Raw genomic sequence first — 16,686 nt, 5'->3', positions numbered from 1 at the left:
AAGATTTGCAACTTTGACGGAAATAAATTTTGGAGGTAGATTTATACACAACTAAAACATTTTAACTTATTTATCATGTGCGTATCACATCAGGTTTAGACAAATAGCATACATTTCACCCGGTAAGAAAGATATTCTACTATCGATTTCAATGCTTACCAAAATTCATAAACACACTCCTGTTTACAAGAGGCGCATTGGAAATCATGCATGCTTTCCCCTACAGGAATGTATAAATTTTGGAAGAGCCAACTTCATCCCTCTAAATAGTCCTGTATATTGTCCACATACAACTTTACTATAGATAGTAGTAATGTAGTACTCGATTTCACTCTACCACAACTGTATGCAGTATGAAACAATGATATTAATTACCCGTTAATCATTCGAGCTAGAAGGGTTTGCCTTCAAGTTGCCTCGGCTGAAAGGTAACTGACAAACCATGCTTCATGTAAAGAGTAGTAGTAACCTTGGGAGTTATAACTTGACCATCAATTACCTTAACTTTATACCTCAGAAGAATTGAGGCAGCCACCATTTTCATTTGCGTATAAGCAAATTTCTTTCCAATACAAAGCCGCGGTCCAGCATTGAACACAGCATATTTGAACTGGTTTTCGCTCACAAATTGGCCGTCTTTCAACCATCTTTCCGGCCTAAATTCCAAGCAGTCTTCACCCCAAATCGACTTCACCCTCCCTAATGCGTACACATGATATAAGACTCTACGACCCTTTGGAATTGGCATACCATCAGGGAAAACATCATCTTCTTTAGCTTGTTTAAAATCAATTGGCACTGAAGGGTAAAGTCTAAGCGACTCAGATAACGCAGCTTGCAAATACACCATCTTGTCCAATTCCTCTGCTCCGAAAACAATATTGTTCAGTTCATCTTTTGTCGCGCCTCTTTGAGTTAAGATCTCGTTAATTTCATGTAAGATTTTGTTTTCGACATTTGGGTTTTCATGTAGGAGCCAAAAGAACCAGACTAATGCCACAGAGCTAGTGTCACGCCCTGCTAAGATAAAACTTATACAAAAATCTTTAAGAAACTTGTCAGAGAAAACTGTGGTGATATCATGAGAATTTTTGTGAAGTTGATGATCCTGCATTTTTATAAGCCTAGATAAAAGATCACAAGGTTCATGATCTAATTTACCAGGCTTATTTAAATCGGCCTTGCGATTTTTTACTGTTGTCTCAGCAAATTCATGCACAATTTTAACAGCATCTTTGAGTTTCCTTTCGTTGCTTATATTGAAGAACCTCATGGTCTTCCAAACAACGGGTGGAACTAAGAACCTAAACAGAGAATACTCTGTTGCTTCTTCGAATGCTTTCGCGAAAGGGATTTCAGGCAAGTCCAGGGCCACACAACCAGGATCAACACCGAAAGCCGCCACGCATACGTTGTCGAAGGTGAAACGAAGGAGTAATTCTTGAAGGTCCATTGTGTTGTTTGTTGATAAAAATACTTGCTTGTCTATTACCTATAACCAAGGAATTCATATAGATGTTATTGTGACAATTAAGTAGAAAATAAGATTTAGAATCATATTACATATTTACCTTTAGAAAAATCTAAGTTCTTGATACTATTTGAGAGTAATTAGATGGCTCATCACAATAAAATAAGATTTATCCACTATTAGTTATGTTTTATGATGATTAACTTTCATCATTGAAGGAATCTATGACTCGATTTTAAACTAATCCAGAAAATCTAGAACTAAACTCATATCAAAATGACCCAATTCGAAAAGGAAATTATGACGCAATAATATACTTTTTGCATCATAATATAGTTGCAACTTTTATGTCACAGTCTCTCAAATATGTCTTTAACTATTAATTTCTTCATCTATCTACTAATACAAATTATAGAAAATTAATATTTAAAAAGTATACATTCAAATAAATTAAACAAAATTTCACATTGATTTACTTTTTGATATTTTAGTTATAAGATTCGATTAAAGTTAATGACTATTGACAAAATTATAGCAGAAGCTGTAATTAAGTGGGACCAATGGAGTGCAAGACTTTTTATTTTTGGTAAAAAGAAGTGGCTCGAACCCCGTTCGGGTCTTAATGGGCCAGACACTTGAGAGTAAAGGGAATCCCTACCCTCAAAGTGTCACTAGTGGGGATTGGAACCCCAGGATACTCTCTTTACCAGGGGCGGATCTAGGGGGTGGCCTACCCGGGCCTCGACTAGGGGTATAAGCGGACTACGAAAAATCCAGAGTCCAATCCAGTCCAGTCCAAACTTGTCGGACTGGACTGAAAAATTTTCGGACTGGACTCGGACTCAAATTTTCGAGTCCAAATATTTTTGGACTGGATTTGGACTCATCCCTTTGGAGTCCAATAAGTCTAGTCCAGTCCAAAAATATTTTTATATATAATATATATTTAATACATATATAATGTATATATTAAAAAAAAATTATACTATTTTTAAAATTTTGTGAGTTTTCAACCTTCCCTCTCTAAATATTTCAACTGGCGCCAGACAATTTTACTTGACGCCAGACTATTGCACTTTTTTTTTTTTTTTTTTTTTTTTTTTTTTGATAATTAAAAATAAAGCCAGACTATTGCACTTAGCTCCATTTGTTAAATAAGTAAATTATACTGGCAGTACTGCAGTAGTAGGCTAGTAGTTGACTAATTCTATCTCACTTCACTCCTCAGTCCTTATTGCTCACTTCCTCTTACTCTTCATTTTCTTTCTATCTCGCTGTCTCGACTTTCGCATTCTCTATTTCTTCCTCAGATTAATTCTCAGTCTCTCTGCTTCCTCTCAACTTAGATCAAGGTAAGCATCTAATTCACCTTTTTATTCATAGTATTTTACTTTGATTTAAGCTTTCAATCTAATTTGTGGATATTGATAATTGAATCAGATGTCAAATGCTCAAGCATCTCAAAAAACGTGTATCATTGATCTAAATCGGAAAAAAAAGATATAATAATCGGACTGGACTGGACTGGATTCGGACTCAAGAAAAAATTATCGGACTGGATTGGACTGGACTCAAAAAATATTTGGATCGGACTTGGACTCAATTTCTCGAGTCCAAAAAACTTGGACTGAATTTGGATTTGGCAAAGTCCAATACAGTCCAATCCACTTACACCCCTAGCCTCGGCTAACCCCATTATCCAAAATAATGAAATTTCTATAAGTAATCTATGTGAGATAGTAATGCAAATAGGTATTGTGGAGCGAGTGGTTGGAGCGCGCCTATACTAGGCATCAAGTCACGAGTTCAATTCTAAGGACATTTGTTTTTAGTTTTTTTTCAAAGAAATTAATCAATAAGTTTGGCTCACCCTATATAAAAATCCTAAATCCGCCACTACTCCTTACCAATAAACCAAGTACTACTTGATATGGAGTGCAAAAATATAATCCGACAAAGTATATGAAAAGGAGAAATAAACAATCTACGTACACTGCTATATCTAAAAAAAAATAAAAATTCTCTTGGAAGTAAATACTAGAAGGGCCTTTGCTTGATTAACATCTATTGCATGGACCAAGAATACTATCAACCCGTTTTTTTTTAATTTATTTGGCAACTACTATCGTCCTAATGAGGAGGGACTGGGTGAAGTGGAATCATAACCTCCCCTCTTCCCAATACTGGCAACGACAATAACTTGTATAGCAACTTGTTATCGACAAGCCTATTTATTTCTCTTAAAAATTTGAAAGGCATATGTTGATATGTACAATATGTTAAAGGTGTCCATCAGGCCGGGCAGAATTAAGAGGAAGAACCATAAGTATATGTTTTTTTTGAGTGAATTAATAAAAATTCAATTCAGTTGAATTTAAACATATTTATTTTATTTTAATTTAGTTCAGTTCAATTATTTTTCTCTCACAGTTTTCATTCATTTCAGTTCAATTTATTTCATTTCAGTTCGATTCAATTTAGACAACGGTTAAGTTCAATCCAAAATACACATAGAAATCGAATTAAGAAGTGACCTTTTGTTAAAATTGGTGGCGCTTGTAATCAACTTTATTTGAATAGGTTCGCAAATAGTCGCGGTGGTTGGTAAGGTCCACTACATATACTACTATTTTTTATTTTTTTATTAGGAAATTAAGTTAGCCCAAGGGCTAACCCCTACAAGGCTACTAGGCTGTAGAAACACCAACACATTGGCTGGTAAGGCATGCATAGCATGCTACGAAAATACCCCAACATAATGCTGGGGGTAAGGATTGAACCCCTGACCTCAGGAGCCAAGGGGAACGCTCTACCCACTTGAGCTAATTCCTATCCTTTACTACATACACTATTATATTAAAGGACAACGACGATAACACACTATATGCATTGTAATAGGGGCAAAATATGTTGTATTAAGCCTAAATTAGACTAGTTCAACCTTGACGTGACCTTATTAGTCTCCCAGCATGACTAGGCCTGTGCCTAAAACACAAATGTATATTAATTAAAATATATAGATAAAAAAATGATAACAAGAACATGGCAGAGAAAAACCCATGCCTTGAGTAATTTATCATGCACTAGACTCTGCATGGTCTGCAAAGAGTACTGCACGAACCGACTAGTATGCATCTCGGACGTAGCAATCCGCCGTTGCTCCTTCCATCCATCATCGTCGGCGTTAAAGATGCCGTCGCCGAGGAGCTCTCTGAATCTCTCCCTGTAGTACTTCCCTTTAGGGAAGTTCTTAAATTTAGTTTTGAGAATATACTCAATCTTAACAGGATCACCTAGCATAATCCCTTGAAACCCACCCAAAAGACCCCTAATTCTATAACTACCTCCACTCTTTTCCAAAGTTTTGGTGTTCCATTCATGGATTTCATGGACATGAAGAGCAAAAGAAGGGAGCATACCAAGAATAGGCCATAAAGTAGGGCCTTTGTTGGTGAGTTTTTCATGGATGTAAGAGAAAAAGAAGAGTCCAAGCAAAGCTAAAAGTATATCATAAAATTCTATGTGGGTGAAAAATGAGATCAGAAAGCTTGTGGTTTCCATAGTTTTCGTTAGTCTTGGGAAGAAGGAAAGAACAGGGAAACACTCTTAAGTAAAATATAATTTGGGAGGGATTAGATTTGGATGGATGAAGAAGAACTAATGGTCTTATTATAGCACATGTAGAGGTTCGCAAATGACTATTAACTGTCTACATAATTAGTGCATAATGTATATAGATTGTACGACTATGACATTTGGACTTTCATAGAGTTTATTCTTAAAGGATTGAATATGGGGTGATTATATGGAAGTCATCAAATTCATATCTTCTGTCTTATAGTTTGTGTATCTGTTATAACAAAAGCAACGTACAAATACAGAACAATTTTGACACATGAAATTAATGTGATTTACTAATAATATCTTAGTTACATTTACAAATAGAGGAGAAATTCTTTTTTATTATTATTTGCGGAGAGATAGTATAGATTATAGAATATGTAGGAAAACGTTAATTAAAAGGTTTATATAATATTTTTCTAATCAACCTTAAACAAAATAGGCCAAATTAGCGCTCAAAACTGAAAATAAAACTGTAAACCCTATATACTGAATATTATGGAGGCCACCCCGCACCCCCAAAACCCCAAACCAGAGCGCTTTACCCCTAGACTCCGACTTGTTGACTGGTATGATGGGTTATCCGGAGCACCAGACTACAAATGTAAGATATTCCAACATTATCATTTGATATTGTATAATAAAAACAACAACAACAATAAGGATTAGTTATAGGTTATAACTAGTTCTTGTCTCGGGCGATACGCCCCAGATTATTTTAACGTGCATTTGAAGTCTTCAAAAGTAGAAATAGTATCTTGTCTTTAAATGATTTTTCCCTCTCAAAGACTAACATGAGTATTCTAGCGTAGTTGGTTAGTGCATTAGCCTATCAAATGAGAGGTCATGGGTTCAAATCTTACAACACACATTTTTATTGCTTAATGTATCATTTGATTGGGTGGGGGAGGAAGAGTACATGTGGCAACATGACATTTGTTTGTCTGGGATAATATGTATATGTATATGTATATGTATATGTATATGTATATGTATATGTATATGTATATAATGGAATAATAATTGCCAATTACTTACAACCTTTGTGATAAACATGTAAAATAGTGGCAAAGTTGTGTTACAATATTTTGGAGACGGATGGAGTATGTAGAAAAAGCTAAGATGAAATTGTGAAAATGAACATTAAAACAGGCTTATTAAGATCCTACCTTATGATATAATAATTCTTAACAAACAAAAGTATTCCAAATAAACAGAGATAGAGGGCATCATTTCACTTTTAATTATAGCCCATAGTAGGCTAATTTTAGGGTTTTAGCATTTCTTTTTCTTCAGCTATCTCCACACATCATACAAACTTAATTAATATACACAAAAATCAATAAATAAGTGGATTACTAAACTTAAATAACTTTGATTAAGGTTCCGTTTGGTAGGGCGTAAACCATTTTTAAAAAAAAATAATTTTCTCTATTTTAATTTTACATTGTTTGGTTTGTGAAGGAGTGTAAAAACATTTTCTCTAAGAGTGAAATTACTCTTCCAAAGATGGAAAACCATTTTTCCTTCAAAATGAAGAGAACATTGTTTTCTTTCCTTTTCCTTATCTCTCTTATACACTCCTCCCTCTAACTCCTTAATTTTCCTTTCATTTTCCTTTCGTTTCATCGTTTTTCTTACATACAACCAAACAACTAAAAACTGATTTTTGGAATTGTGTTTTTCATTGTAAATTGTTTTTCATGAAAATCATTTTACACTAAGAGGGCGTTTGGTTCAATATTGTGGAATGGAAAGGGGATGGAATTGTATAAGAAAAGGAATGGTAATAGTAATTGTTACTTTTATTAGGTGTTTGCTTCAATCAAGTAATGGAATCACTTATTAGAAACTTGTTTTTCTTGTTGCTTGGCTAGCTATGAAATTACAAAGTATATTTATTTGAGAACTATACGTAATACATTATACCAATATGTAGATGAATTTTTCAAAATAGGTGACAATATTGCATTATTATTTCTAGAAAAAATTAAACTTGCAATAATTAATTAAATAAAATACAAAGTAGAGATTGATGTGTCTTTACATAGCAATATAGCATCATCTGGATATTTCTAAAAAAAAATAATCATGATTTATGGAGACACAAAAGAGGAGAAAGAATATCGTCCTAGAAAAATAGAGGAATAATGAAATGGTAGTGCAAGTAGACTGATCAAAGAGCAAAGAGGACAGAGAGAGTGTGAGGAAGAATGTGAGGGGGAGGGCCCTAGATAATTATTGACGAAGGTAATTAATGGAAACTATTACCTCAATCTTAGGAGCGGTATCAATTCGGTGGTATTGGTTAACATCAAGTAACGAAAATGATTTACCAACCTCTCAAACCAAACAAGCAATAACGAAAACCTTTATCCGATTCCGTTTCCCAGCCATAAATATTGTCTACCTAACCCCTCCCTAAAAGTGTTTTACACTCAAGAACGTAACCTAAGTTTCCTGAGCCACCGTTTCAATTTAGAGTTTTAGCCGATTCAAACAGCTACATGCGAAACAGATAAATGCATGAATCTACAACCACTAATACGATCTTGCTACTTCCCATAACATTTTCAACTAGAAAAAATCTATATCCGTGGAAATTATTACCAAGAAAACAAAACAAACACAGTTCAACCTTAGAGCTTGCAAATTCTAGGAGATTATTTATGTCAGTATAATTAATAATTAAAATGTAATGAGAAGTTAGTTACATGTTTGTTAAGTCGGTTAGAAAGCTAGTTAGATCTCTTGTATAAAGCTTTCAAGCTCTACTATATTGTTCTTGTAACCTCATAATCTGATAATAATATTTCTCTCACTTCTTCTTCTCACATTCTCTCTCTACAGAATTCATTCTTCTCTTGATTTCTTATATGGTATCAGAGCTGAATCTCTCGTTTTGAGATTGAGGTTTTTTTTTCTTAAAACTGAAATCCATACTGTAGTTGTGAATTTCTTACAAAGTTGTTGCGAAATTTCTTGCAATCGCGAAATTTCTTGCACAATATCTACGAAATCTTTTGAAATTCGTATAAATCTTTTGAGTTTATGCAAACTATAATGGCGATTGAAGATGTTACTGCTACTGAACGCACAGTTGATAGTAATCAACAGACAAATAATGGAGGTATTCTTGATCCTTATTTCATTGCTGCTTCTGATAGTCCTACTTCATCTCTTGTTGCTGCAATTTTTACTGGAATAAATTTTGTTTGTTGGAGTAGAAATATTAGAAGAGGTTTGATTGCTAAAAAAAAGAAAGTTCTATTAATGGAGAAATTATGAAACCAAACGAGAATCATAAAGATTTTCATAAATGGAAACGAGCTGATTTTATGGTTGTTAGTTGGATATTAAGCTCAATGAGTTCAGAATTAGCTGATGATTTTGGATATATAGATTCTGCTGTTGAATTGTGGAAGGAATTGAATGAGAGATTTGGACAATCTAACGGTCCATTGATATATCAATTGAAGAAAGAAATCGATAATTTGCAACAAGAAAATATGACTACTATTACCTATTATGGTAAACTGAAGAAATTGTGGGATGAAATGAAGTGTATAAGAACATTTCCTACATGTAGTTGTGGAGCTTTGAAGTCCTGTAGTTGTTTCTTTCTCAAGAAGATTGCTGATTTTGAGGAAGAAGATAAGATGATGAAGTTTCTTTTAGGTCTTAATAGTGGTTTTGATAATACTATCACAAATGTATTATCAATGGATCCACTGCCTAATATCAATAGAGTGTTCTCTATTGCTCAACAAATTGAGAAACAGAAAGAGGTTAGTGGTGTGGTTGTTGAGAGCAATGCTTTGGCTGGTCAAACATTCAGGAATGGACAGTTCCAGAGAAATTTTCAAGGAAAGAAAGATTGGAAGAAAGACAAATTATCTTAGTTTTGTACTAATTGTAAAGCAAATGGGCATACAATTGATCAATGTTTTAAGATCATTGGATACCCTGAATGGTACAATGTTATAAAGGCCACTGCTACCAAAGGAATCAATCAGGCATATTGAGGGAAGATTGTTGCTAATGTTCACTCTTCACGTGAAGAATATTGTGGAAATGATCCTTTGGAAAATTCAGATGTTCATACTGGAAACACTGGTCATGGTGGTCAAATTACCTGAGATGGAAGTACTATTTCTCCTGATATGCTGAATGTTATTTGTCAAGAGGTTATGCGAGCAATGAAGGGTAAATAACAAGTTGGTGATCTTGGCACTAGTTGTTCATTTGCAAAATTTACAGGTATACTTTCTCATTCATTAACCTATTCTGTGAATAAAAACAGTGATACAAGTCTATGGATCATAGATTCTGGTGTATGTGATCATATGACTTATGATGATAGTATCTTGGCAACACAAGATGGTTAGTTAAACCTGTTAAAATAGGCTTGCCTGATGGAACATATAAGGTTGTTGAGAAAGTTGGAGATGTGATTCTTAGTGACAAGTTGATGATATTTGATGTTATGTTTGTTAAAGGATTTAAACATAATTTGTTATCAGTGGGAAAGTTAATTCAACACAATAAGATTAGAGTATTTTTTACTGAAAATGCATGCTGTTTTCAGGACCATACTAGTTATGTGGTCATAGGTGCTGGGAAGAAATTCAATGGCCTCTATTACTTTGTCAACACTGATGCTCAACAATGTTCTACTCACACTGTTGCAGGTTCAGGTATTACTGGCAATGATGTTGGTGGTAACACAGTGAATAATGTTGATATTGTAAATATTCATGTTTTGCCAAATAAAACTGCAACTAGTGTTTCTCAAAATAAGCTAGCTACTAGAGATCAGCTGGATCTTCTTTATGCTAGGCTAGGACATCCATCTTTATCAAAGATGAAATATGTTCCTGATTGTGATGGTTCTGGATTGAAAGAATATAATTGTTGTGTTTGCTACAATGCAAAGTAACATAAATTTCCTTTTGTTATTAGCACAAGTAGAGCAGCTAATTGCTTTGATTTAATTCATCTAGACTTATGGGGTCCATATAAGGTGAGAGCAATAGGTGGAGCATCCTATTTTTTGACAGTGCTTGATGATTATAGTAGGGTTACATGGACATATCTTCTGCATAATAAACTTCAGGTAGAAAAGATTGTTCAAGAGTTCTTAGCTATGGTGGAGACTCAATTTGATAAGAAGGTTAAATATATGAGATCAGATAATGGGACTGAATTGATCAAAGAATCTTGTCTTGATTTATTTGCTAGCAAAGGCATTTTAAATCAGAAAAGTATTCCTAATGTTCCTCAACAAAATGCTTGTGTTGAGAGAAAACATAGACACTTGCTTGAAGTTGCCAGAGCTTTGAGATTTCATGCTCATTTACCAAAGAAATTCTGGAGTGATTGCATTCTTACAGCTACTTCTTTGATAAACAAGATTCCTATAAAGGTTCTCAATTGGAGATCTCCATATGAGGTACTCTTTCATAAACTTCCTTATTATGAGTTAAGAGTTTATGGTTCACTTTGCTTTGCATATAATATGCATGTTAAAAGAGACAAATTTGATAGTAGATCTAGAAGGTGTATTTTTATTGGATACCCTTTTGGACAAAAAGCCTTTAAATTATATGATTTGGATACTCATGTTACATTTGTATCAAGAGATGTGATCTTTTCGAAAATATTTTCCCATATCAAATTTCTCATAATGTTTCTAATCCTAAACAACTTAATTTGCTCCAGTTTGCTTCTGAAACAGATTCTTCTCCTTCTGATTGTTCTCTAAACACAACTACTGAACCTATTCATTTTGATCCTAGCATTTCTCATTCCAATTCTCCTATCTCAAATGATACTTCTTCTCATACTCTTGACTCTTCTTTTTCTGTTTCCAATTCTATCAATGCTATAGATCAACAACATTTGTCTTCTGAACATGCTCTTTCTCAGTCACCTGCAACACTTTCTTCTGAACCTATAAACAATATTTCTTCTGATGTTCCTATCACTAGGACTTCATCTAGAGTTGTCAAGCCATCTGCTCACTTTCATGACTTTGTTGGTGGCTATATCCCTCACAAAAATGCCTCTAATTCATTAGAAACACATTCACTTTCTTTTGTTGTGAATGCTACACATGTTCCTACTGAACCTAAACACTACAATCAAGCAAAATATGATCTGAATTGGGTAAATGCTATGAAAAAGGAACTTAAAGCTCTTGAGAGCAATGATACTTGGGAGTTGACTGTTTTTCCCCAAGGAAAGAAAGCCATAGGTTCAAAATGGGTTTATAAGACAAAATTGAATCCAGATGGAACTATTGAAAGACACAAATCAAGATTGGTTGCTATTGGATATCAACAGATTGAAGGGCAAGATTTTAATCAAACTTTTTCTCTTGTAGCTAAACTGGCTACTGTGAGAACTGTTATTGCTCTTGCTGTAGTAAAGAAATGGCATTTACATCAGCTAGATGTTAATAATGCATTTCTACATGGCTTCTTAGATGAAGAAGTGTACATGTGACCTCCAGCTGGTTATACAAAGGCTAAACATGGTGAGGTATGCAATTAAAACGATCTCTTTATGGTCTAAGACAAGCATCTAGACAACGGAATAAAGAGCTTAGCAAATTTCTCAAAAGTTTGCATTTTGTCCAGTCTAAACAAGATTACTCTTTGTTTACTAGGACTCATGATGGTGAATTTTTGGTGCTTTTGGTGTATGTAGATGATATTCTTATCACTGGCACGCCTCTTTCACAAATTGAAGAGGTTAAAAGATCTTTAGACACAGCTTTCACAATCAAAGATCTTGGAAATTTGACATATTTCATTGGAATTGAAGTGCTTAGGACTGCAAATGGAATTTTTCTTTCACAGAAGAAGTACATTAAGGACATCCTTTCTGATGCCGCTATGCTTGACTGCATTGCTGCTCCTGCTCCACTCTCTTGTGGGTAAAACTCTCTACTGAAGTGGGTGAACCCCTTGTAGAACATGATGTGTTTAGAAGATTAGTAGGAAGGTTGCTCTATCTTGGAATAACAAGGCCTGACTTATCTTACTCAGTGCAACACTTAAGTCAGTTTATTCATTGTCCTAGACTTCCACATCTAAGAGTTTCACTTCATATTCTTAAGTACTTGAAAGGTACTTTGGATCATGGCTTATGGTACAAAGCTGATGATACAGATCTACAAGTCACTGCTTATAGTGATTCAGATTGGAGTTCATGTCAGTTTAGTAGTAGATCTCTTAGTGCTTATGCTGTGTTTTTGGGATCTAATATGATTTCATGGAAAACAAAAAAGCAACACAGTGTGAGTAAGTCTTCTGTAGAGGCATAATACAGAAGCATGTCTGCTACAGCCAGTGAACTAGTTTGGGTACAAGGGTTGTTGGAAGACTTGCAAGTTCATGTTACTCTTCCTATCACTTTGCATTGTGATAACACATCAGCACAACATTTGGCACAAAACCCTATATTTCATGAGAAAACTAAACATTTTAAAAGGGATATGCATTATGTTCGTGAACAAGTAGAAGAAGGCTTTCTACAAACTGCTCATGTGTCAAGTTCCCACCAACTAGCTGATGTCCTTACTAAGCCCCTTGTATCTGCTCAAATCAATTGTTATCTGCCAAGCTTGGACTTATTTCAAAGGTCCAGCTAGAAGGGGGAGTATAGGAGATTATTTATTTCAGTATAATTAATAATTAAAATGTAATGAGAAGTTAGTTACAAGTTTGTTAAGTCGGTTAGAAAGTTAGTTAGAGATCTTGTATAAAGCTTTCAAACTCTACTATCTTCTTACTTGTAACTTCATAATCTGAGAATAATATTTCTCTCATTTCTTCTTCTCACATTCTCTCTCTACAGAAATTATTCTTCTCTTGATTTCTTATATAAATGCTAATACGAAACGAACTGGATAAAAAAAAAGGATTAGTATTGAGATTTTCAATACATATTGACATGTTTGAACCTATTTAACCCAATTTCAAACAATAATATTAGGATTTTATTTAGAATCCTGGTTCAAGATTGCCAAAAAGTAGCTTATAATAAACACGACGTGAACCGAATTACGAATATGAAAAAGATTGATGGGTTAGTGTTAAGAATTTCTGACATGTTTAATAAACAGATCAACACGAGTACACGACACATTTACTGAAACGGATCGAATTAGTGTCAAGTGTTCATCAGTGCATTTCTGTTAAGAATTTCTGAAATGTTTAATAAACGGGTCAACACGAGTACACGACACGTTTACTGAAATGGATCGAATTAGTGTCAAGTGTATATCAGTGCAGTTCTATTTGACAGTTATACAAACTTTTACTGCTACCCCTCCCTCAACCAAACAAAATAAAAATTTCCACGTAATCATACAATGCACTATTACAAAGTATTATCTCCATACCTATTTAATTTACACGGTTTGCTTTCTACTGAAACTAAGGAAAAAGTGAAAGTAGGAAAGAGAAGAGAGAGATTATGAAAAGTGAGGAGTAAAAAGTACAAAAGTAAATACAAGCGGAGAAAACTCAATTCACGTCTTGTACAATGCAAGAGCTTGAATTCAATGAGGATCAAACTTGATTTGTGGCTTGGGTAGCACTCAAGAGATACATCTCAAGGTGAATGCTTGTTTCTACAATGTTGGAGGATGACTTTAATATCTTAATAAATCTTTGATGAGATGCTCATGTTGTAGGAGCCTGTTAATTAAGGTTTACCTATGTGAGTAAGAAGTTTGACCGCTTCACCAAGTTTGGGATATAGCTTGGAACACTCATGAATCGGATATGGACTCAAGGCCATTAAAGAACTTGATATTTATATGTGCGTTTGTGTAAGCTTATGTGTGTAGCATCTTCAATATTTCGTCTGATTGAGTGATTCAATGTTTAGTCAATCACTTCAATCAATAGCTTGTAAAGAATATTATACTAAGTGGAAATTCAAACTTAAAGATACTTTCATTTATGCACAAATTTAGTTGTTTTATATTGTTTGCATGTGGACGGACTTCAAATTATTTATACTATAAATGGAGAAGGATTGTTGGAACATTTATAGTTAAATGTGTCTGTTGATGATATGTGATGATTATGTTTCGATGTTGTGGTGTGATGAAACACAGTGAGAAAGATAGAAACGCGAAGATGTGTGCCGCGCACGACACTACATGTCGCGCACTAGTTGCCCGCACTATTGCCTCTGGAAATGTTTTGATTGTCAAGAAGTTTGGTGCTCCCACACCGTACTTACGAGACACTTTGTTTCATTAAATGATGCATGTCTATTCGTGTGAAATAATGCATGATTTCATTATTTTCTTCTGTAAATCTTACCTAGTATATAGGAAGATGTCACATATGGAGTGCGATTAAACATTCATACTTGCTTAAGGAGATTTATTTTTAGATTTATCTCCTTGTTTATTGTAAAACATAACTTTCAAACACATTACAGTGTATGTAGTTTGTCATCAACCAAATTCCATAGTTTCTTCTTTGTATCTTAATTAAAAGAGTTTATCGTGAACCTTGTTGATCCTCGTGGGTCGGTAAAATTCTTGTAGGAAAATGCATTACTACGTATTTGAAAGTACCACCCAGCTTCCCACAAGATACATATCCATACACATATAACACTTATGATCTTGTCACCCATCTTAGTACTAATCTCATTTTATTGAATAGCTTTTAATTTCTTTTTCTTTCTTGTACGTATTTTCAATGTAAAAAAATTGCTTAGATTTTTATCTACTAAACTTCATCGTGAGATAAGGACTAAGATTTCATTGAACTAGTAAATAGGTCATGGGTTTCCAATGCATGTAAAAAATCTACCTTTCACTCTTAATTTTTTTCCTTTTGTTGTATTAGTTATTACTAATTAATTTCAGTCATTTATTTTGTCCAAATATTAAAGAGCTTGGTATTAAGTCCCAATCAAATTATCAAATACGTCATCAAATTTAGTGTCTAACCATTATTTCAGATTTTTTTGTACTTTAGTTATGCAGGTTTTCTTCATATAGTTCAACAATCAAAAATGAGTAAAGAACGCTATAAAACATAAATAATATTTACCACAATATCAATATATGAGATGATACTATAAGCATATAATTTGATCTATGTAGTCATGTAGGTACTTTTACCTATGAAGGGTTCTATAGTCTTTCTTAATAAACTAATCTATCAATCTGTGTATATAACATCAACAAATGACCTTAACACATTTATAATAGAGAACAAATATAAGGCGAGTAAAACACAAAACCCCGCATAAGAAGAAGAGCTAGTCCAAGTATTTTTTCCAGATGGAAGAAATTTTGCGATGCACAAAGATTGCTCGTTCTACGAGTACGCGCGCCTGAGTCACCTAGCATGCCCAAACATCTAAATCACCTGCCGGAGGATGTAATTAAGGATTACTTATTCGAAAGGACCTTTTACAAAGGTCGACTTTGTGATAAATGATTTTTATAAAAAATGTGGTAAATTGGGACCTTAATCAACTGTTTTTTTTTGAATGAGACCTTTTGACGGAAAATAACGCTGACCGTCATTTTCCGGTGTTGACTTGCACACGTGTTTGTTATGTGACTTTTGAAAACACGAATTTTTTTTGAATAATCGTTTTTAGGTCAAAATCGTTTGTTTAAGATCGCCTCAAAGTCGTGTCAAATAATTGACATATAGGTAGTCACGAAATTCATTCCCCTAAAGGATGCTCAATGGCGTCCGTTTTAAAAAAAAAAACATTTTGAAGGACAAAATTGCCCGTTGAAGATTGTATCGAAACTCATGTTCAAAAAAATACCATATTGGTAATCATTTTGACTGGCTTGCCAAAATTCATGCCCATAAGGGGCCCTCGAGGACATCCGTTGTTTCAAAAATCGTTCTTTAGGTGAAAATTGTCCGTTTAAGATCAACTCGAAAGTCGTACCCAAAAACTTTATGTTTTTTTAATGTCAAGTAACAAGCACATGGGCAAGGCAACATCGGAAAATGGTGATCAAAGTTGTTTTCGGACCAAAGCTCCCAGTCCACAAACGAAGTTGGTTAAAGTCCCCAGTTTACTTCTTTTTCTTACTAGCCTTCATATGCACGCGATGCGTGCGTTAATTTCAAAATTTGTTATTCTATTAGATACTCCATTCGTATTTTATTTATGATTAAATTTAAATGTGAAAAATTCAACAGTTAGATGAATTTAGATATATTAATTCGCTAATGTAAAAAAAATAAAAAGGTTATGAGTGATTGTTAACATTATTTTTGTGAATGAATATTGAACATAAAGAACAAAAATAATGAGTTGGTTTAACTGAATTAAAGAGTATCAAAGATAGTGAATGTTCAGACTTTTCATATGCACGTTATGTATGCCATCTTTTTTTATAAGGTATAAATATTTTGCCCATTTAATTTTTGATTGAACTATTTGATGCATATACCATTTTAAACTTGTTTTAAATGGCAAGTTGGAATGAAAATTTTTAAATGATTTGCTTTTGTAATTTTTTTCATTCCATTAATTAGATCATTAAGGGTATTTTAGTCACTTCAAAAGAGGACACCACACCT

The 16,686-nt window shown here is 33.8% G+C and overlaps 2 protein-coding genes across 2 annotated transcripts; one reads left to right on the top strand and one right to left on the bottom strand.

Moving 5' to 3' along the window:
• Positions 1-216: 216 nt before the first annotated feature.
• LOC109135358 (cytochrome P450 86B1) lies at positions 217-5,241 on the bottom strand. Its single transcript, XM_019250384.3, has 2 exons — positions 4,535-5,241; positions 217-1,492 (listed from the first exon to the last, which is right to left on the bottom strand). Exons 1-2 carry the CDS (start codon positions 5,030-5,032, stop codon positions 392-394), a joined length of 1,599 nt encoding a protein of 532 aa, XP_019105929.2. The 5' UTR covers positions 5,033-5,241; the 3' UTR covers positions 217-391.
• A 6,386-nt stretch (positions 5,242-11,627) lies between these two features.
• LOC125494000 (uncharacterized mitochondrial protein AtMg00810-like) lies at positions 11,628-12,422 on the top strand. The gene is made up of 3 exons (XM_048637495.1): positions 11,628-11,635; positions 11,763-12,032; positions 12,179-12,422. Exons 1-3 carry the CDS (start codon positions 11,628-11,630, stop codon positions 12,420-12,422), a joined length of 522 nt encoding a protein of 173 aa, XP_048493452.1.
• The last annotated feature ends 4,264 nt before the right edge of the window (positions 12,423-16,686 follow it).

The sequence above is a fragment of the Beta vulgaris genome, chromosome 6 (assembly GCF_026745355.1).
Source record: "Beta vulgaris subsp. vulgaris cultivar EL10 chromosome 6, EL10.2, whole genome shotgun sequence".
NCBI lineage: Eukaryota > Viridiplantae > Streptophyta > Magnoliopsida > Caryophyllales > Amaranthaceae > Beta > Beta vulgaris.
This window is presented reverse-complemented; position numbering and strand designations above follow the sequence as displayed.